The 22,310-nt window shown below is 47.0% G+C and overlaps 2 protein-coding genes and 1 long non-coding RNA gene across 4 annotated transcripts; 1 reads left to right on the forward strand and 2 right to left on the reverse strand.

Moving 5' to 3' along the window:
- Positions 1-1,086: 1,086 nt before the first annotated feature.
- DNLZ (DNL-type zinc finger) lies at positions 1,087-7,053 on the forward strand. Its single transcript, XM_081967021.1, has 3 exons — positions 1,087-2,665; positions 4,525-4,664; positions 5,436-7,053. The coding sequence occupies exons 1-3, from the start codon at positions 2,411-2,413 to the stop codon at positions 5,578-5,580; spliced, it is 540 nt and encodes a 179-aa protein (XP_081823147.1). The 5' UTR covers positions 1,087-2,410; the 3' UTR covers positions 5,581-7,053.
- LOC309399305 lies at positions 6,067-8,968 on the reverse strand. Its single transcript, XR_014176501.1, has 2 exons — positions 7,552-8,968; positions 6,067-7,107 (listed from the first exon to the last, which is right to left on the reverse strand). It is a non-coding gene; the product is annotated as an uncharacterized lncRNA (long non-coding RNA).
- Positions 8,969-12,796: 3,828 nt separating this feature from the next.
- On the reverse strand, positions 12,797-22,158 carry LOC309399488 (uncharacterized protein). Of its 2 annotated transcripts, none has more exons than XM_081967344.1 (2): positions 22,099-22,158; positions 12,797-16,041 (listed from the first exon to the last, which is right to left on the reverse strand). In XM_081967344.1, the coding sequence occupies exons 1-2, from the start codon at positions 22,105-22,107 to the stop codon at positions 13,429-13,431; spliced, it is 2,622 nt and encodes an 873-aa protein (XP_081823470.1). In that variant the 5' UTR covers positions 22,108-22,158; the 3' UTR covers positions 12,797-13,428. The 2 variants fall into 2 exon arrangements, with proteins under 2 accessions (XP_081823470.1, XP_081823469.1); XM_081967343.1 differs by lacking the exon at positions 22,099-22,158 and adding an exon at positions 16,290-16,399.
- Positions 22,159-22,310: the final 152 nt, after the last annotated feature.

The following is a 22,310-nucleotide window of genomic DNA, read 5'->3' on the forward strand; positions in this document are numbered from 1 at the left end:
TGATTGGGTCATCCTTGACTTCCTACAAAGCCACCAATTGCAGAGGACTTTGGTAAACTCTTTATTTAGCTTAAACTGATCTTTAAATCCAGAGTATTATTTTAGGCTTCACGGCATCTTCTGCACCAGTCTTCAATTGTTCAAAACAATGGAGGAAAGATTGAAGTGACACTAGGATAGGATAGGATAGGAATTGAATAAAATAGATTACAATAAAATAGAAAAGAGAACAGAGAGTAGAATAGAAAGGATATAGAATAGACTAGAATAGAATAGAATAAGGATATAAAATAGAATAGAATAAAGATATAGAATAGAATAGAATAGAATAGAATAAGGATATAGAATAGAATAAGGATATAGAATAGAACAGGGATATAAAATAGAATAAGGATATAGAGTAGAATAAGGATATAGAATAGAACAGGGATATAAAATAGAATAGAATAAGGATATAGAATAGAATAAGGATATAGAATAGAAAAGGGATATACAATAGAACAGAATAGAATAGGGATACAGAATAGAATAAGGATATCGAATAGAATAAGGATATAGAATAGAACAGGGATATAAAATAGAATAAGGATATAGAATAGAAAAGGGATATACAATAGAATAAGGATATAGAATAGAATAAGGATATAGAATAGAATAAGGATATCGAATAGAACAGGGATATAGAATAGAATAGAATAAGGATATAGAATAGAATAGAATAAGGATATAGAATAGAATAAGGATATAGAATAGAATAAGGATATAGAATAGAATAGAATAGAATAGAATAGGGATCTAGAATAGAATACGGATCTAGAATAGGGATCTAGAATAGAATAAGGAACTGGAATAGAATAGGGATCTGGAATAGAATAGGGATCTAGAATAGAATAAGGATCTAGAATAGAATAAGAATATAGAATAGCATAGAATAGAATAGCATAGGGATCTAGAATAGAATAAGGATCTAGAATAGAATAAGGATATAGAATAGAATAGAGAATGGAATGGAATAAAATAGAATCAATAATAAATAAATAATATATTTTACAGAATAAAATAGATCACAAGAATAGAATAGAATAACTGTACTTCAAAAGCGTAGTGTCTGCCCAATGGATTATGCAACAGCTAATGGTGAAGGCCATTTATTTGCATGAGTTACCTCCGATTTCACAGCAAATTGAGATTATTTGGGGAAAGGAGGGGTACCCCTACTTTTGGCTGCAACAGGAGGACTTTCTCATTTTGCAACGTCCTTCTCTGAATCTGCAATTTGAGGTGGAGGTGGACCAGAGGAGAACCAGGCGGAACAATTCTCGGTCTGTATTTTATTGCTGCCACCTGCATTTTTATGACAGGATAGTTCTTACCTCTTTCTCTCTCCTTTGGAAATAGAAGGCAAGGAAGCTGGCTGGAAATGGGCAACTGGCAAAGCCCCAGAAATTCAGCCCTTCTTAACACTGGCACACTTTGGTCCTTGTGAATGTGGGTGTTAGATGCTCAGTGGAGGGAGTTCTGTGAATGGAAGCAGGATGTTGCTGAACTAGAACTCCCAACCTAAAGGTGCTTTTCCAAGAGGCAGCTGGACTTTCTGGTTTTTCTTTGAAGATGTTTGCTTCTCATCCAAGAAGCTTCTTCAGCTCTGAAGCTTTGGAAATGTTTGAAGAAAAACCAGTTGCCTTTTGAAAAAGAACTGTTTAGAATAGAATAGAGCTGGAAGGGACCTCGGAGGCCATCTAGTCCAGCCCGCTGCTCAAGCAGGAGGACCTACACCATTTCAGACAGTGGGGCTGCCCCCAGTCTCTTCTCGAAAGCCTCCAGCGATGAAGCACCCACAAGGTCTGAAGGCAAGTGGTTCCACTGGTTAATTGTCCTCCCGGTTAGAAAGTGTCTCCTTAATTCCAGGTGGCTTCTCTCCTTGATTAGTTTCCATCCATTGTTTCTTGTCCTACCCTCCGGTGCTTCGAAAAATAAACGGACGACCTCTTCTTCTTTATCAGATTACCCCTAATTCTTCTTTTCTCTAGATTAGCCAAACCCTATTTAGTTTCCAACCGCTGGGGCCACCGCAACCAGGATGACTGAGAATCCCTGAAGATAAATAACTCCCAACATTCTCGCCATTCCCCAGGATGGCCTGTAGAGCCCAGCCTACCTGGGCAGGTTGTTGTGAGATTCTAATCTGGGGAGATCCACCAGCGTCCCACCTGCTCGGCAGGAAGGCAGGCTGGGAGCTGCCCTCCCAAGGACATCATGGACTGAGAATCTTTGGGCTGCAGTTCTAGCGAAGGCCGGCAGATGGCGCGAAGATTAGTCCTTTGCTGCCCCCTGATGGCCGGTTGCGGAACTGCTGCTCGGCTTTACTCCAAGGCCGGGAAAGGCGGCGGCGTCGCCTCCCACAGTAAAGATGGCGACGGCGGCGGCCTGCAAAGCGCTGCTCCGGACTCCCCGCTGGCTCTTCCTGGGCCCGGGGGTCGTGGGAGTCGGGTCGCGGGGGCTGGGCAGATGGCCGGTGCGGGGGGCAACGGCTTCATCATCTCCGGGCGCGGCTTCCCGGCGACGAGCCTTGTCGGTGGGACTGGGGGAGCGGCAGCCACAGGAGGGCCGGCTCGCGGAGGCGGCAGCGGCGGCGGCGCACTACCGGCTGGTGTTCACGTGTAAGGTGGGTTCGCACGGGATGCGTCGCCCCCCCTGAAGGGGTGGGAGCAGTTGAGGGCAGCGAAGCGACGGCGCCATCTTTGTAGCGGGTGGAAGAGGGGAACTGCGGGCGCCATCTTGGCAGCTGGCAAGGAGAGATACCGCGAACGCCCTCTTTGTAGCGGGCGAAACAGGCAGGGAGGCTGCGGGCGCCATCTTTGTAGCTGGCGGAACAGGGAGGGTGGCCGCCGGCGCCATGTTGGGAGCTGGGGCAACGGAGGGAAGCCGCGGGCGCCATTTTGGGAGCTGGCGGACCAGAGAGGCCACCGGCGCCATATTGGAACAGGGAGGGAGGTTGCGGCCGCCATCTTGGTAGCTGGCGGAACATGGAGGGAGGCTGCGACCGCCCTTTTTGCCCTGTGCTATCAGCTGGGAAAGGGAAGGGATGAACAGTTGGGGGGGGGGGGTCACCTAGATTAGGAGGAGGAAGCAGCCGAACCCGACGCCCAATTCACACGACCTACCTCCCCACTCCTGGGTTTGCCCATCCAGATCCCAGTGCAAGCCATCTTAACCCGGCATAAGACTAGTAGCCAATGTGAGGGCTTAATACAATACAATGCAATACAATACAATAACCCCCTGCCTAGGCAGGAAACCCTATACCGTTTCAGACAAATGGCTATCCAACATCTTCTTAAAGACTTCCAGTGTTGGGGCATTCACAACTTCTGGCTTCCCTTGGCGCGCGCGCGCACACACACACACACACACACACACACACACACACACGAAAATCGGCCACCTGGGAACCTTCTCCAGCTGGATGACTCTCGGTCTGTAACTGGACAACCTTGGCTGATCTGGGAACCCAAACAGGCTTCATTGGTGCTTGGATGGGGGACCACCAGGAAATGCAAGAGCTGCTGTCGAGCACCGGAAAGGTTTTTTAAAAAAAGAGGACCCGGTCAGCCTGTGTTGCTGTTCAGAAAACGCCTTTCGCAAGCACCTTCGCTTGTGAAAACACTGGGGGTTGGCTTTGACCAGAGGATGGTTTGTCTTTTTCAGCTGACTAAGATCCCATCTGGGAAAAGGTTAATTGAGATCCAGCCTGTTTAGCACCAGGAGCATAGCAGGGACTGGAATTGGAAAGGCAAACTGGAAAAGCAGCGATGGCTGATTGCTTACCTATTGCTCCCAAGAGAGCCGCAGGCCCCTTCCCTCTCAGACAGCGTCACCCCAAGATTTGCGTGGCTCACCCTACAAAGGTGCACAAGTCTTTCAAGAAGATGCTTTGCTCTTGGGCCAGGTGCTTTGGCTGTTGGTTGAGGCACAGGAGGGGTTTCATTTTTAATATAAGTGTTTTGCCCAGGTGTACATCTTCTTTCCTGTTTTATTTTTCTCTTATGCAAGCCACCCAGAGTCATTGGAAGTTGGGCTGCTCCCCAAATGCAACAAGTCACGCCTAAATAAATAGGCACGTTCCCCCAAATTTCCTGCCCTTGGATATCCCTGAGAACCACTTTGAAACTTCCCTGAGAGGATCCTGGCTTCTTGGAAATTTTTTTATTGTTTTAATTAAACAAAAAACACCCCCCCCAAAAAATCCCCATTCTTCATTACATCTTCCAGAAAGCATGTCGATTGGTTACAAATAAATTTCGTGCGTTACTACCACAATCCTTCTTTATACTTCATTCATATTGGATTATACGTTTTAAATCAAAAATATTTTATGTATCTTACCATCAATGTACCATCATTCTCATTTAACTATCATTGTTTAAACATGCTTTTATCTAGAATCATTTATGTTTAAAGACACAACCACATACTGGCATTCATTAGCTGTTTCTGTAAACAGGATCCTGGCTTCTCTTTCAGGTATGCAGGACACGCTCTGCGAAAACTATTTCCAAGGTGGCCTATCATCATGGAGTCGTGATCGTGAAATGCTCTGGGTGCAACAACCATCACGTGATTGCTGATAACTTGGATTGGTTCTCCGATTTAGATGGAAAGAGGTAAGCGTGCCATCCTTGGCCCTCCCCCCTTTTCGGTTCTTCGGGGTTTGGTGCTTCAGCTGCCAAAGGTGGAGTCAGTTCCTGGGAACAATTCATAACTAACATGATGGACACGCCACAATCCATAACCCGCAAATCATTGTTTATTGTTTTGGCTTGCAAAATGAGCACCAAGCAGAATTCCTTCTGTGACCAAAATCCTACAGAAACTATTTTACTCTATTATTGTGGGCTTTTACCGGAGTGATGCGTTGGCCTAGAGGTGCAGCTCTCCCCTCACAATCGGGAGGCTTGTGTATTCAATCCTAGGTAGAGGCAGCTATTTCTCTCTCTGGGCACACTGAGAATATATCTGCTGGGGGGAAAAAAACCTGCATTGGCGACAGGAAAGGCATCCGGCTAGTAAACACTCCTAGCTCCAGTCAGTTGCCCAGACTCCACCCCGCAAGGGATTATCGGGTCGTTAAAAGATGATTGTTGGCTTTTACTACTCTTATCTCAACAAATGAAGGCTGAAAGTACAGCATTACGAAACAGATAAAACAAAACAGGGAATCCATTTGATAGCCTTCATGTAATTAAGGTAAGACAAAGAGCAAAAATCATTTCTGCTTATCTTCTCCGTGTGAGCGATGACTTCTGCGGTCATTGTTAGCTGGGGCGTTTTCTTGCTTACAATTTCGCATCAGAGGTGCACAGAGCAAGGCTTTTCCTCCGGTGACAGCTGAGGCTTCCCGCCATTTTTGTAACACAATTTTCTTTCTGAATCAGGAACATCGAGGAAATCCTGGCAGCCAAAGGAGAGAAAGTGAGGCGAGTGGCAGGCGAAGACGCTCTCGAGCTCCTAGTTGAAGACCCCAAATTGCTGGAACCTCGGAGCAAAGGAGGAGGAGGAGGAGAAAAAGATCCAGAGTGATCAGAACAGACATCTTCAATCAACCCAGCCTTTGCTTGAAGTAACACATTGCAGTGTTCCTTCAGTTGAGTTTTTTCCGATCTTCTGGATTGCAGGATTGTCATTTCTTGAGAAATGTTTTTTCCCCCCCCTGTCCGCCCAGGATGAAGTCTAGCCATTGAACATAATTGTACTTTCCTCTCGTAGGGCGTGGCAGAGAAGGTGTAAGTGGGGCCTTGTGTGTCCACATAGCTGCGCTACACGCATCTTTACACACCCTTTCAAGCTGGGACGGAGTTGCTTGTTCTGTCTTGGAGCGAGAGTCCTATGTGAGGCCATCCAGGCCGGAGATCCCATTTTCAGTTGGGGTCATTGAGTAGCTCCATCTTTGCTAGGCCTGCATAGTAGGGAAGAAACAAACACAGCTACACCAAAGCTATCAATCTAAGCTCCACGCAATTAAATGTGGTTCTACGGCACCCTCATCCTGGCTTGTCTTAGTGTCTGATTTCTTCTCCGTCCCAGAAGGCAGGAGAAGAAACAATGGTTTAAATTACATGGATTTTGATAAGACTTTGGATGATCCTTCTTATGGCCACAGCAGTTCCCTAGCAGAACAGGCTGTCCTGGGAAGCGGGAGAGGCCTCGTGAGGGTCTGGATGTCCACCCATCAGTGATTCGGGAATGTTGGATTCTCAACAAGGCAGAGATCATCTCCTTCCGATCTAGGAGCCCACTGTCTTTAGGACCGAGAGCGTCTTCCGATAGTCCCCAGTTAGGAAGATCTCCTAAAGTGTTGGCTATCCCTGCCAACTTGGTGCCATCTGCAACTTTGATGAGTTCCCCTTCTCATCTAAATGGTTTATGGAGTTGCTGAAGAATGGTGGGCCTAAGGCAGCATCTTGCGTGCTTTTCTGATTCTGAAGCTTCATGGGAAACTTCCTCAGGAAGTGACAACGCAAACACCGAAGGTTCCCGTCCATGTCTGTTACCTGGAGAATTTTCCAGGGGGACTCCTCAGTTTTGATGTAGCCGAGCTCCAACGCCTTCTGATTTGTGGGCAGAGGGAGGTTATTTTGCTGAGGGGACCTAGGTTTATATCCTAGATATATAACTCCAAATAAGTGGATTATTTTGCTGAGGGGACCTAGGTTTATATTTATAGATTTGGTCGTCCACCAAAGAAGACTCAGTGGGTCGTCTTTTAGGTCTGCCCTGGGGGTGCAGCCACAAGGGCATCTCTGCTTGGCCCCTTTTTCTTCTCTGGCGGGGTTGCAGATGGGCTTCCTTTACTGCTGGGTCTCCCTTGGGAGTGGCCTCCCCTATCATCACCCCAGATGTCCCTTGCTGTCTGGCTTCCCAGGTAGCCTTCAAGACCCAGTTTACCTCCTGCAGGAAGGAAAGGCGGGTGAGGTTATCCATTATTGCCAGCATTGAAGAGTCCTTCCTTATATGAATCTTTCTATGTCTTACAATAAATGTTACTTGAGTTTACATGCCACTTGACTGGGCATTCTACAAGTGAGTTAAACCATCTATTACAAATTGCTCTGATGACCACACATCCCTTCAGCTGATTCGCTCACACAGAGAGGGACTCCTCCGGGTGCCGTCCACTAGGCTGTGCCAGCGGGCGACGCCCAGGGGAAGGGCCTTCTCTGTGATGGGCCCCGAACTTCTGGAATGACCTTCCCCCTGACATTAGAACGACCACGGGCCTCCGCTCCTTCCGCCAGAAGCTCAAAACCCACCTATTTCAGCTAGCCGGCCTGGCCTAATTCAAGCTTTCCCACCTCAGTTTGTATTTTTAAATTTTACGGTTTGGTTTTAAGGTTAGGTTTTAATTTTCATAAACTTGTACAGGGGTCTGTTTAATCCAATTTTAATTATATTTATTATCGATTGTATGGTTTTTAATTTTGTACCTGTACACCACCCCGAGTCACTTCGGGGAGAGGGGGCGGTCTAGAAGTCTAATAAACTAAACTAAACTAAACTAAACTTTTGAATTCCATCCACACTAGGACCTAACCAATACATTGCTTCCATGTTCGGTATCTTATCTGTGATTCACCTTCCTTAATCGCCCTTCGATTTCTAGTAGTTTTGAAAGTGCCAACTCTGTCTCCCCATCCATTTAATTTAATAATGCACCAATCTTCAGTTTAGCCTTCTCCCTCCGTCCATAAAATATTTAAATCCAAGAAGCTGACCCAGTGGGCTATAACGCGCCCCCCCCCCATTCCCTCTTGCAATTCAGCTCCTAGTTCTAGAGCTGAGTGCAGCTTTTAAGTGCAGTTTGAGAGGAACAAGCTGGAAGCTAGCAAAGGGGCCTGGTTGAATTCAGAAATTGGAATCCGCGATTAAAGAGAGTTTTCAAAATTCGCTGGAGAAGTTCAGCAGCATTGGCACAGTCTTTTCGTCACTCCTACAGGAGTCGGGGCAACGAAGGCTGTTGTTACCCAATGGTACCACCCCGCACATAACTCCACCCTTTAAACAATGTCATGGCGTGGATGATGTCATGGCGCACATATCACATCACAAATGAGGCCATTGTTGCAGTGACACAAATTATGCAACTTGGCCATCAACAGTACATAGAGATAACCCACATATACACACCATTCAAAAAAGATAAGAAAAAGCTAAGAAAATGTCCAGAATACATCCTTTCCAACATTCAACATCTAGATAAATGAGTAACACCAGACAAAAAAAAAATCCAGCAGAAAATCACAAAAAAACAATGGCAGGGCAAGTTGCTGTGTGTAAATGGAGCAAGCCACTCACTCGCTAGCACTGATGATGTTACCTAGTTAGGTCATGAACCGTCTGCAAGCAAACAGCCAACCTGCGAGAGCAACAAGGACTCCACACTTCACCTCTTGAGCTACACAAATTATTTTATTGGGATTATGCATTTTAGCTGCCTTGTTTACAGGATGATGTCACAACGTGGGGCCCATCCGTGGCTGCTGAATTCGCCACCCAGAGTCATAACGGGTGACTTACAAAACGTGTAAACAGAACCCAGAGCTGTTTCTTAACTAATGAATCTCCCAACAGTATCTCTCACAGAGCAAGTGATGGGACCAAGGGTGACATAGAAAGCTTTTGGTCCATAGCAATTGTCCAATATTTGAGGGGATGCCACAAAGAGGAGAACTTCTTTTCAAAACACTAGAAGGCAAGAGAAGAAGCAACGGATTTTTTACCGACAATTGATCAATGGATTCAGAAGGTGGCGGGGTTCGCCAAAATGGCAAAAATCTCAGCTTTCTTAAAAACTCAGAAGCAGGGGAATTATACACAGGAATGGGTAAAATGGATTGATTACATACAGAATAAATACCAGACTAGGAGGTATTATGTAGCCTTTAGGTAAGAATGTTTAGACTGATAGATGATCAGAGTAAATGATACATGGGCTGCTTGGAATTGTTAGAGTGGTGTATAGCGGAAGTCAGGGGGGGGGTTGAGTGGGAGGTGGGGGTGGGTTAGGGTGGAGGGTGGGGCAATATATATGTATAAATAAACTAGAAGATGGGATTAATGAAATATTGTTATTTTAAGACCTAGTTACTTGCGGGATCGCATCCTCCCACATACATCCCTGCGGCCAATTCGCTCACACAGGGAGGGACTTCTCCTGGTGCCGTCCACTAGGCAATGCCAACGGGCGACACCAAGGAGTAGGGCCTTCTCTGTGATGGGCCCAACCCTCTGGAATGACCTCCCCCCCGACATTAGAACCACTACTGACCTCCGCTCCTTCCGGCAAAAATTGAAGACTCACCTGTTCCGATTAGCAGGCCTGGCATAATTACAACTGTCCCTCCTGGCAAATGTATTAACTGGTTATTTTAGGGGTATTGTTTTTAACTTATTGTGTGTGTTTTAGGGGTTCAAAATCCTATATTTATATATATTGCTTTGTACAGTTCTTTTAATTCCATTTTTAACCTCCTCCATTCCAACTGTACATATTCAATTTTTATTGTATTTTGATATATTTGGCATGGACTGTACACTGCCCCGAGTCCCTTTTTGGGAGAGGGGGCGGTCTAGAAGCATGAATAATAAATAAAAGAGAAATTTATATTATGAGTTATATATGTTAAATTAGCTCAGAAGATGGGATTAATGGGCTATTGTTACTTTAAGAGAAACTTATATTGTGAGTGTTGGGAGGTGAGGGGGTACAATATGTGAATGAGTAATTTACTTTAAGACAGGGGAGGGGAGGGGGTAAAGTATTTGGTATAATATCTGAATGAGAATTTTTTGGGGGGGGTTGGGGGGAGGGGAGGGGACATAGTATCTGTATGCAATTTATACTGTATGGTGGGGGGGGTTAAAAGGGGGAAAATTTGTCTGTACAAAACTTTTTCAATTAAAAAAAAAAAAGAAGAAGCAACGGAGGGCAAGTAATCAAGGAGAGAAGGAACCTGGAATTAAGAAGAAACTTCCTAAAACTGAGAACAATTAACCAGTGGAACAGAGGTTGCCTCCAGAAGTTGTGGGTGCTTCATCACTGGAGGTTTTTAAGAAAAGAATTGATAGCCGTCTGTCAATGAAATGATAACGAACGTCTGAAAAGAACTGCCATTCATAGATTACATTCATGGTACCAAAACGACATCTGCCGGCTCCTTCCAAATCCTGGGATATAAACCATCTCGTCCATGCAATGTGCCCCGTTTCTGTGGAGAAATCTGCCAATCCAATTCAAGAATCCCCCACATTTTATCTCCGGGATTTGCAAGAGTTTCAAATAGGCCGAGTTTAAACTGCCAGGTCTAGGGAAACAGTTTGGGAGATTTGACTTGCAAAGGCTGGCTAGGAACTGCTGCCAGTTGGGATGTTTTTTTCCTACCTGGTTGGATTAATTTTGGAGGTTTCTTGCAGGAACGTTTGAGCCTTGGTGGGTTCATTTAGGGGGGGAGCTGTTTTGGTCTACTTTTAAGGTGGTCTACAGTTTTAGGGCATATATCAAACTGTCATCAAGGATAACTGCAAACTATGTTGCAGTAGAAAGCAATATATTCCATCCCACTCCCCAAGCCCATTTCTGTCGTCTTTCCCAAGGACCCTGTCAGGTGCCTCATATTTGGCTTGGCACCTCACTGGCATCCTGCTATCAAAGGACCAGGGAGAAGGGGGACAAATGGGCAGTGAATCTATTGTGGCAATTAGGGAGGGGGGAAATGACAGCTGAGGAAGAGCAGACCAACATGGAACCAGTTTGTGCTGGAAATGTATTAGTCCAAACACTTCCAATGTTCCCAAAACATCTTGGTGGCATCGCATTGGCTGGATTTGGATGGGTCATGGGGGAGGGGTGGGAAAATGAAGGAGATAGGGAGATAGGGGCGGCTACATCTGCCATGAGGCTCTACATGGGGCTTCCCTTGAGATGCACCCGAAGGCTGCAGTTGGTCCAGAATGCGGCCGCGCGGGCAATTATGGGAGGTACTAGGTACTCTCATGTAACACCTCTCCTGCGCGGGCTGCACTGGCTACCTGTGGCTTTTCGGGTGCGTTTCAAGGTGTTGACTATCATCTTTAAAGCGCTCCATGGCACAGGACCTAGGTATTTGCGGGATCGCATCCTGCCCCATACATCCCTGCGGCCGATTCGCTCTCACAGGGAGGGACTCCTCCGGGTGCCGTCCACTAGGCAGTGCCAGCGGGCGACGCCCAGGAGTAGGGCCTTCTCTGTGATGAGCCCGACCCTCTGGAATGACCTCCCCCCCGATATTAGAATAACATATTAGAATATATATATATATATATAACCGTGGCCAGCCCCACAGCAGCAGCAACTGTGGCCCCAGTTCCAGAGGTGGCAGCTCAACCTACCCCCTCCCTGCAGGGTTAGCACCGGGGGGGGGGGGAGAAGGGCTCATAAGACACCACTGGGGGGCATGGAATTTAACAGGGACCCCCAGCAACTGAGGTTCTTCTTGGGAGTATGGTCTGGAAAGCATCATGGAAGGTACCAACGTGAGATGTGTCACCGTGGCCCACTTCACAGTGGCGGGTCACTCTCCACAATGATACCTTGGAGTGGAGAAACTTCAACCCCTTCACGGCGTGCCCCACAAGCGGTTCAAGGACCCCCTGGCCAACCGTAAAGCTAGAGATGGCGTCAAAACCATCAGCCAGGGATGGAGAGGAGTGACCGAGGACAACTGGGAGTTTCGTGACCTGGCTTACAGGCTCACCTGGCTGGTTCCAAGATGGGCTGAGTGATGTCGGGGTCAAGAACTTTTGTAAACTATTGTAAGCGGACACTTCGCGACAGGGAAAATAAGTTTTTAGACATTTTTATTTTATTTTTAAAGATATTTTTATTAAACAGCTTTTTTTTAAAAAGGGCATTTTTTTTGCAATTTCCTTCTATACAACATTTCCACTTCAGTATACATTCATTGTAAATGTACTTCTCCCCTCTTATTTCAGTTTCTCTTTGTCTATATATATGATACTGTTATATACAGTCCTTAAATTTACAATCCTTCACTCCATTTTTACATGTTTGTTCACCTCTACCTATATTTTGTTAATTTCTAACTCCTGTGTCTTCTTCATTTAGTCTTTCCTTAAGCTTCACACCTGTAAAACTTAAGGAAAGCCTTATATGCTTTTCCTTGCGTGGATTCCTTGATGGGAATAAAGATCCTGTTTTGAAATGAAACTTTTCCCAGGCATTTATATGGTTTTTCTCCTGTGTGAATCATTAGATGTCTATAGAGTTCCTCTCCTACTGAAACACATTCCAGGCATTTATAGTTTCTCTCCAGGATGGATTATTTGATGTTGACAAGAGGTTTGCATCCTTAGTAAAGCTCTTCGAGGCATTTTTCGTGTTTCAGTTGATTACCGTATTTTTTGGAGTATAAGACGCACCTTTTACCCTCAAAAAAAGAGGCTGAAAATCTGGGTGTGTCTTATACACTGAATACAGCATTTTTAGCTTCCCGAAACTCTGCCCCTTCACCAAAATGCCCGTGCGTAGCTTTTAGAAGGCTTTTAGAGAGCTCCTGGGGGCTGGGGAGGGCAGAAACGAATGAAAAACGGCCCATTTTTGCCCACCCAGCCCCCAGCAGCACTCTATAAGCTTCCTAAAGGCTATCCATGCCCTTTTTGTGGGGAAAAAAACGGGCCCGTCTTCATGAAAAATGGTCCAAATTTTTGGGGGGGGGGGTTTGCAGAGTGCAAAAACTTTAAAAAAAAATTTTCCTCTTCAAAACCTTGCTGCGTCTTATATTCCTCTGCGTCTTATACTCGGAAAAATACGGTAACTTTGTAAGCAGCAGGAGGAAGCAGAGATTGGGGGGGGGGGGGCAGGCAATTCAGATGGAGCTGTGGCCGTGGGAGGCTCGTCTTGCCACAGTGACACCAGCAGCAGACGGAGGCAGAGGCGCAGGTGGACAACAGGATATCTCAATGCGGCCTGTAGGCTGCAGGCAAGCCGAGAGATGCAAAGATGACCCTCCCAGACCGGACTTTCTCAATACCCACACCGCACATCTGGATCACTTGCTTAACCCCCGCACCTCTGCCTCCGTCTGCTGCCGGTGTCACCGCATGAAGATGAGCCTCCCATGGCCCCTGGCCACTCTGGTAGACTCTTGGCTTTCCCATGGCCCGTGTGGGAAAGCCTGCCTCCCCCCCACCTGCTTCCACCTGCTGCTTTCACAGGTAATGAACCCACCTGTGCTGTGTGGGCTGCGACTGCTGCCAGACACCGTCAGCCCTCACGGACTTGCTATCTCCTGTGCTGGTAATACTGACTCCCTTTCACTAGGGCTCATTTTGGGGGGTAGGGCTTACATTAGTCACTCAAAAATGAGGCTAGGGTTATTTTTGGGGAAAGACAGTATATGAGGTTTCTCCTGTGTGGATTCTTTGATGCTTATAAAGACTTCTGTTTGCAGAGAAACTCTTTCCACACTCTAGACATTGATATGGTTTGTCGCCAGTGTGGATTCTTTGATGTATGTAAAGGTTTCCTCTCCGATTGAAGCTCTTTCCACATTCCAGGCATTTATGTGGTTTTTCTCCTGTGTGAATCATTTGATGTGTATATAGAGTTCCTCTCATTTTGAAACACTTTCCACACTCCAGGCATTTATGTGGTTTTTCTCCTGTGTGAATCATTAGATGTCTATACAGAGTTCCTCTCATATTGAAACCCTTTCCACACTCCAGGCATTTATGTGGTTTTTCTCCAGTGTGGATCCATTGATGTTTGCGGAGATTTCCACTTTCAGTAAAGCTCATTCCACACTCCGGGCATTCATATGGTTTTTCTCCTGTGTGGATTCTTTTATGTGCATAAAGACGTGCCTTCCGAGTGAAGCTCTTTCCGCAATCTAGGCACTTATGCAGTTTCTCTCCTGAGTTGATTATTTGATGTCTATTACGGGTGCTCTCGTGAGCGAAGCACTTTCCACACTCCAAACATTGAAATGGTTTCTCTGCTGTGTGGATTCTGAGATGGTTTAGAAGACCTCTATTCGTTTTGAAAGATTCTTCACATTCAGTGCATTGATATTTCTTTTCTCCCTCGTGGGTTCGTTGGGGATTCCCGAGTTTTTCGTCTGGTCTCCTCTCACTGAAGCTCTTTCCACACCCCAGGCGGGTTTCCTGTTTCTTTCCTATGTGGACTCTTTGATGTGTAATAAGGTGCCCTGTGAGATTGAAGCTCTTTCCACACTCCAGACATTTATATGGTTTCTCTCCTGTGTGAATCCTTTGATGTTTACGGAGGTTTCCACCATCCATAAACCTTTTTCCACACTCCAAGCATTGATACGGTTTCTCTCCTGAGTGGATCCTTTGATGTAGATAAAGGTTAGTCTTCTGACGGAAGCTCTTTCCACACTCCAGGCATTTATACGGTTTTTCTCCTGAGTGGATCCTTCGATGTCTATAAAGGCTGCTCCTCTGGCAGAATCTCATTCCACACTCCAGGCATTTATACGGTTTCTCTCCCGAGTGGATCCTTTGATGTAGATGAAGGTTGCTCCAATGACCAAAACTCTTTCCACACTCCAGGCATTTATACGGTTTTTCTGCCGAGTGGATCCTTCTATGTCTATAAAGGCTGCTCCTGTCATTGAAGGTCTTTCCACACTCCAAGCAATTGTTCGGTTTGCCTCCTGACTGGATTGTTTGATGTCTACAAGGGCTGCTCCCATCATTGAAGCTCTTTCCACACTCCAAGCAATTATTTGGTTTCTCTCCCAAGTGGATTCTTTGATGTCTACTAAAGCTGCTCCTGTGATTGAAGCTCATTCCACACTCCAGGCATTTATGAGGTTTCTCTCCCGAGTGGATTGTTAGATGGCTTTGAAGATGGTCTTTTCTTCGGAAGGATTTTTTACATTCCGGGCACTGATATTCCCTTTCTCCTGAGTGGATGCTTAAATGGATTTGGAGGTGTCCATTTCTCTTGAAGGTTTTTTCACATTCTGGGCACTGATATTTCTTTTCTCCCTTTGGCGATTTCTTCGTTTCTATTCTTTGTGGATTCCCAGGATTGCCAAAGGACTCTGTGGCCTCCAGACATTTATTAGGTTTCTCTTCCGAGTGGATTCTTAGGTGTTCTTCAAGGATTTGAATTGTTTTGAAGGATTTTTCACATTCCCAGCATTCATATGTTTTTTGTAAATGGATTCTTTTATGTCTATAGAAGCTGCTCATATGATTGAAGCTTTTTCCACACTGTAGGCATCTATGAGGTTGCTCCCCTGTGTGGATTCTTACATGGTTTTCAAGATCATTATTTGTTTTGAAGGATTTTTCACATTCCCGACACTGGTATTCCTTTTCTCCTGAGTGGATGCTTAGATGTCTAAAAAGGCTTTCCCTCAGATTGAAGCTCTTTCCACATTCCAAGCATTTATGTGGCTTCTCTCCTGTGTGGGTTCTTTGATGTGTATTAAGGCTTTCCTTCAGGTTGAATCTCTTTCCGCACTCCATGCATTCGTATGGTTTCTCTCCGGAATGGATCCTTTGATGTCTAGAAAGGTTTCCCAACTGACTGAAGCTCTTTCCACACTCCAGGCACTTGTGAGGTTTCTCTCCTGAATGGATTCTAAGATGCCTTTGAAGATGGTCATTAGTTTTGAAGGATTTTTCGCATTCTGGGCACTGATATTTCCTTCCTTTCTCCTGGATCCTTTGGGGATTTCGGGGTCTTCCGAAGGACCCTCTGCCCTCCAGGACCGTCTCGGGGTCTCCGCCCGTTTCCTGGTCCCCGCATCGCCCTCCAGGCAGCCGCCTTTCCCGGGGTCCCCCTGGGCTCATCCCTCCTGCAGCCCCAGAGCCTCCCGGCCTTTCCAGGCCATCTTCCGTAGAAGCCGCCCTAGGACAGGGCAGGGCTATGCCGCGGGGCCCGCTTTCCTCCTCCTCCTCCTCCTCTGGGGCGGCGCTTCCTTCCTTCCCCCGCCGGGCTCCTCGGTCCTCCTGCAGGGGAGAGAGAGAGGCGGGTGATGGCTGCGTCCCTTTCCCCGCAGGGGAGGCCCAGGCCGAAGCCTCCGCCTCTCGCGGTTCCTACGAGCCCGACCGCCTTCCCATCCTTCACCCCTACCCCCCCAGGATAGGCCTCGGCCTCCCAATCTTGCCCTCCTCCTTCAATCCCTTCAGGGCCTCCCCACTCCGGAGAGACCTCCCCACACCTCGGACTGCGACTCCCAGCATCCCCTGCGCCAAACCTGCATCATCCGGGCTCTTCTGTCGCCGATTCAGGCAGCTTCCCCGTTCTACGTTTAGTTTCCGGAAGTGGACGCTTCCCCGTCTTTACGCTCTTCCGGGTAGGAAAGCCGAAGCTCCTCCTGTTCCTCTGAAAGGACCGCCCCAAGCAGTCCTCCTGCCAATCGCCGCCCTCCCCAGAACGGCCAATCGGAGTGCGCCCTGCTTCAAAGAGCCAGACGGCGCCTGTGCGTTGCCGAGCGTTGTTATAGTCGCCAGGGGAGATGGGCCGAGGGGAACCGTTGAAGTTTGGGGTCCGGTCTGCTTCCCCGCTGCCCGCATCCAGGCAGGGGGAGGTTATGGTGGGGCTTCTGGATCTGTATTTCCCTTCCCTCGTCGGAATGTCTCCCCCTAACAAGATGGGGGGGGCACCCTTCCTTTAGAAGGGCCGCCTCAAAGAGTCCTGCAGCCAATCGCCGCCGACTCCAGAGCGACCAATCGGCGCCCTCCATTTTCAGTCAGCCAGAGAGCCCCTGCGCAGTGCCGAGTCCCTTCCTAGTCTCGCGCGGAGAGAGGCTGGCGGAGGCGGGAAGGGGGGTTCCGTTTGATCTCCGCCCCCACTCCCCGCATTCAGGCAGGCGGAGGTTGGGGGGACCATTCTGGGGCTCTGACTTTCCCCGCATCCCGGCGCCCGTTGCCTCCCTTTTCCCGTTTCCCCCCTCCCCCAAAGACCGCTTTCCAAATATGCAGGGGGGGAATCCCCTCCAGGACCCCCCCTTAATATGTGGATTCTCAGTCTCTTCTGGCCTCCAGGAAGTCCCCTTGCAGCCCCTCCCCCATCTCCCCCCCCCACGCGCCCCCTCCCTCCCCAGGAAGAGGGGCTGGAGGGCCCCCACCGCCTTGGGGGGCTTTTCCTGATTGATGCGTCTCCCCAAAGGCTGGAGGGGCTCCTGGTCCTGCTGCTCTCTTGCACTGCAGCTCCTCCTCGGCTGGGAGGCGATCCTGATGGAGCCCCTCCATAAGTCTTTAACCTTAGATGTCCCCCCCTCTCGCCAAAAGCTACTTTTAAGATTTGACGTGTCTTTCCTTCTTGACTAAGACTTTTTGTTTTGTATGTGTGAACTTGCTTTTTCAGGAACTACACAACAAAGTATTCTGACTGAAGTCATCTGCAACTTTCAAGAAACACATCAACCCAGCTGAGAAAGATTAATGTAGCCCATACATTTGTCCCTTGGGGAATATTTCTAGAATTCCTGTTGTTTAAACTTCAGGAGTAATCAGTGCATTTTATCCTTTCATCATTTCTTTACTGACACTGAATGTATGTACCATTTGACACCCCATCCTTAGTAAATGTTTTTGCTTTGCTTGGATTATTTGATGGTCTGTATTTCACCTTTGCTTCTGTCAAAGTCTCTCAAATTCAGGTGATCAAGTTCTATACTAAACTTGGTGCCTGAGTGCCTTGGAGATTAAGACTTGATTTAAAATGATCAATAATTAGAAGTAACAAGAAAAAGGAGTGGATGTTATTTTCTCCCTGCTTCCCTCTAATTAGTGGCCAAATGGGCATTTTTGCTCTTGCAATACAACTCTGATAAATTGGATATAAATAGAGGGAAGATTTTCCAGAGCCCAGGATCCCTTTGGACACCAAATTACCTCTTGGGGGGCATCTTCACTCTGATAACTGACAATTTAACTTGCATGGATGAGGTCATAAAGCCATCAGAATTCCAAAGCTCACCTGCACCAACTTTTCTACACACACACCATTGCCAGGCAAATGTCTGTATTAGGTGACCAAACCAATTACTAAAGCTGCCCATTCCTCATCTTTTTGCACATAAGGCAGATTGTTGGAGGTAGACTGTCTTTGTTAAGGGAAGCTCCACTCAACGTAGCTCTGGATGAACTTCCCATTGCATTCCCTTTGTGTTGCCATCTTGTTTTACATTTTGTTCCATCATCCCAGGTGAGCTCCTTTCAGTCTTTCTGCTTCTTTGAGAAACCTTTTTGTCAATCCCAAAGTAATACAGCCATTAAGGAAGGGGGAGGGGGGAATCCTGTCTCCTTTGAACAACTTTGGCCAAAAGAAAATACTTCATAGCTTAATTATTCTGAACCCCCCCCCAAGGCACATGACCCTCTTTTGGCCAAGTTCCAAATGTTGAAGGATCCAGCAGTTAAAGAGACCCAGAAAGTATCCAACTTGGATCCTATCAAAATTGCATGATTTCCTGCTTCCTTTTTCCCACAATGTGTTGAAATGAGAGGAAATTCACTAGCAGGAACCATTGGCAGGAGATTCTCATCCTTAGGTCCTTTTTAAATGGAGACGGTCTCTGTGTATGAATTCTGGATTCTTATATCCAGGATCAAGAATTTTCCTGCATCAAAGATAGGCCATTAGTTGCTATTTAAAAACACAGTTGCGAGTCACATAGAGTGAGTTAGTTTATCCATTTGGATTCTGCCTTTATTATTTCTGCAACTAAGGCGGAGAAGAGTTCCGGATATCTGGGGATGGTCTTACATGGTACCCACCTTTGGAAAACCAACATAGAGGGTCGAGGGTCTTCCTTTCCTAAGGGACCGGGTTGGGGCAGGTCTGACTCTTGAATTCTGCCACCGAACACTTGGTCAAATTAGGCACAGAGATGTAAGATCATTTAAAGGCATCCTTATACTAATCTAATAAAGTGGTTTCCCTTCATGAAAAAATGGACGACAGACTTGGGATTCATTTTACACTTTTATACAGTAGAAAAAGTACAAAACAGTAGATTCGGTGGAAGAAAGGAGTCACGTAAACCTATTGCGAAAAGGTACAATTTGAGCCAGTTAAAATGCCTAGCGTGTACACTTGAAAACGGTCTTCATTTTGAAGTTAGACAGTTGAGCGGGCAGGGGGTGCAATCCTCAAGACCTCTAGAGCCCAATTCCAAGGAAAAGCCACTAAATGACCAATCATACAAGGTGGGAAAGAAGAAAACAAGGGAAAACACAGAGAAGTAGAGTGATAGAAAGGATGGAAAACACAGACACAGAGTAGGGGATACAAGAAACATACCCAAGATCCAAGGAGAACTCTAATCCCTTTATATGAACGCTCAATAGACAGGGAGAAGCTGAAATACTAATACACAAAGGTATGTATGATATAGTTGCTATTAGTGAAACATGGTGGGATGAAACTCATGACTGAGTTGGATGGATTGATTTGTAACTGGCTGACAAATTACTCAACGGTTGGTCCTTAATGGTACTATATGTACAGGGAGGGAAGGAAGCACGGGGGTACCACAAGGTTCCATCTTAGGCCGAGAACTTTTCAATATCTTCATAAATGTCTTAAATGAGGGACTTGATGGGGGACACATCAAATTTGCAGATAAAACTAAGAGGGTAGGAATACCCAACACCCTAAATTACAGACTCAAGATCCATATTCCCCTGTAATAACACCTGGCTTTATTAACTTTTGGGGCTCCAAATAATCACTATGCCTTATTTTGGTGGAAACACAATTTTAGGGTGATTATAGGTTTTCTCTCCAGGGTGGATTCTTTGATGTGTGTCAAGGTTTCCTCTCCAACCAAAGTTCTTTCCACACTCTTTCAACTGATATGTTTTTTCCCCTGAGTGGATTTTTTGATGTATGCAAAGGTTTCATCTCTGAATGAAGCTCGTTGCACACTCGACATTTATGTGGTTTGTCTCCTGAGTGGATTCTTCGATGTTCATACAAATGTCCTTTCCGACTGAAACACTTTCCACATTCGAGGCATTTATGTGGTTTTTCTCCTGTGTGGATTATTTGATGTTGACGGAGGTGTGTAGCACTAGTGAAGCTCTTTCCACACTCCAGTATTTGCAGGGGTTTTCGCCTGAGTGGATCCTTTGATGTTTATAAAGGTTGCTCCGTCCACACTCCAGGCACCTATGAGGTTTTTGTCCTGAATGGACCTTTAGATGCTTCTGAAGATGTCCGTTATTTTTGAAGGATTTTTCACATTCGTGGCATTGATATTTCCTCCCTTCCTCCTAGATCCTTTGGGGATTGCCAGGTCTTCAGAAGGAAGCCCTGCCCTCCAGGCATATATTCAGTTATTTTCCCCAATGGATCCTTTGATGTGAATAAAGGTTGCTCCTCTGACTGAAGCACTTTCCACACTCCAGGCATTTATGAGATTTTTCTCCTGTGTGGATCCTTTGATGTTTATAAAGGTTGCCCCTATTACTGAAGCCCTTTCCACACTCCAGGCACTTATGAGGTTTTTCTCCTGTGTGGATCCTTTGATGCTTATAAAGGTTGCCCCTATGACTGAAGCTCTTTCCACACTCCAGGCATTTATGAGGTTTCTCTCCTGAGTGGATCCTTTGATGTGTATAAAGGGTGCCCCTCTGACTGAAGCTCTTTCCACACTCCAGGCATTTATGATCTTTCTCTCCTGAGTGGATCCTTTGATGTGTATAAAGGTGTCCCCTCTGACTGAAGCTCTTTCCACACTCCAGGCATTTATAAGGTTTCTCTCCTGTGTGGATCCTTTGATGTGTATAAAGGTTGCCCCTCTGACTGAAGCTCTTTCCACACTCCAGGCATTTCTTCGGTTTCTCTACCCAATGGATCCTTTGATGTTTATTAAGACTGCTCCTCTGATTGAAGCTCTTTCCACATTCCAGGCATTTATGAGGTTTCTCTCTTGTGTGGATCCTTTGATGTCTATAAAGGCTGCTCCTCTGATTGAAGCTCTTTCCACACTCCAGGCAGTTATGAGGTTTCTCTCCTGTGTGGATCCTTTGATGTACATAAAGGCTGCTGCTGTGACTGAAGCTCTTTCCACACTCCACGCATTTATGAGGTTTTTCTCCTGAATGGATCCTTTGATGTGTATAAAGGTTGCCCCTCTGACTGAAGCGCTTTCCACACTCCAGGCATTTATGATCTTTCTCTCCTGAGTGGATCCTTTGATGTGTATAAAGGTGGCCCCTCTGACTGAATCTCTTTCCACACTCCAGGCATTTATAAGGTTTCTCTCCTGTGTGGATCCTTTGATGTGTACAAAGGTTTCCCCTCTGACTGAAGCTCTTTCCTCACTCCAGGCATTTCTTCGGTTTCTCTACCCAATGAATCCTTTGATGTATATAAAGGTTGCTCCTCTGACTGAAGCTCTTTCCACACTCCAGGCATTTATGAGGTTTCTCTCCTGTATGGATTCTAAGATGCCTTTGAAGATGTGCATTTCTCTTGAAGGATTTTTCACATTCCGGGCACTGATATTTCCTTCCTCCCTCCTGGATCCTTTGGGTCTTCCGGCGTCTTCGAAAGGATCTTCCATCCTCCAGAACTGTCTTGGAGTCTCCGCCCGTTTCCTCCTCCCCGCCTCCGCTTCCAGGCAGCCGCCTTTCCCAGGGTCCCCCTGGGCCCATCCCTCCTGCAGCCCCAGAGCCTCCCTGCGTTTCCCCGCCGTCTCCCAGGAAAGGTGCGCCAGGAACGGGTAGGGCTGGTCCCCGGGGCCGGCTCTCCTCCTCCTCTCGGGCGGCGCTTCCCTCCTTTCCCCGCTGGGCTCCTCGGTCCTCCTACAGGGGGAAAGAGAGAGGCGGGTCATGGCTGCGTCCCTTTCCCCACAGGGGAGGCCCAGGCCGAAGCCTCCGCCTCTCGCGGTCCCTGCGAGCCCGGCCTCCTTCCCATCCTCCGCCCCCCCCCCCCACATTAGGCCTCGGCCTCCCAATCTTGCCCGCCTCCCTCAATCCCTTCAGGGCCCCCGCACTCCGGAGAGACCCCCCCACCTCCGATTGCGACTCCCAGCATCCCCTGCGCCAAACCTGCATCATCCGGGCTCTTCTGTCGCCGATTCAGGCAGCTTCCCCGTTCTCCGTTTAGTTTCCGGAAGTGGACGCTTCCCTGTCTTTACGCTCTTCCGGGTAGGAAAGCCGAAGCTCCTCCTGTTCCTCTGAAAGGACCGCCCCAAGCAGTCCTCCTGCCAATCACCGCCCTCCCCAGAACGGCCAATCGGAGTGCGCCCTGCTTCAAAGAG

The sequence above is a fragment of the Natrix helvetica genome (genome assembly GCF_964273705.1).
Source record: "Natrix helvetica genome assembly, chromosome: 15".
Classification (NCBI taxonomy): domain Eukaryota; kingdom Metazoa; phylum Chordata; class Lepidosauria; order Squamata; family Natricidae; genus Natrix; species Natrix helvetica.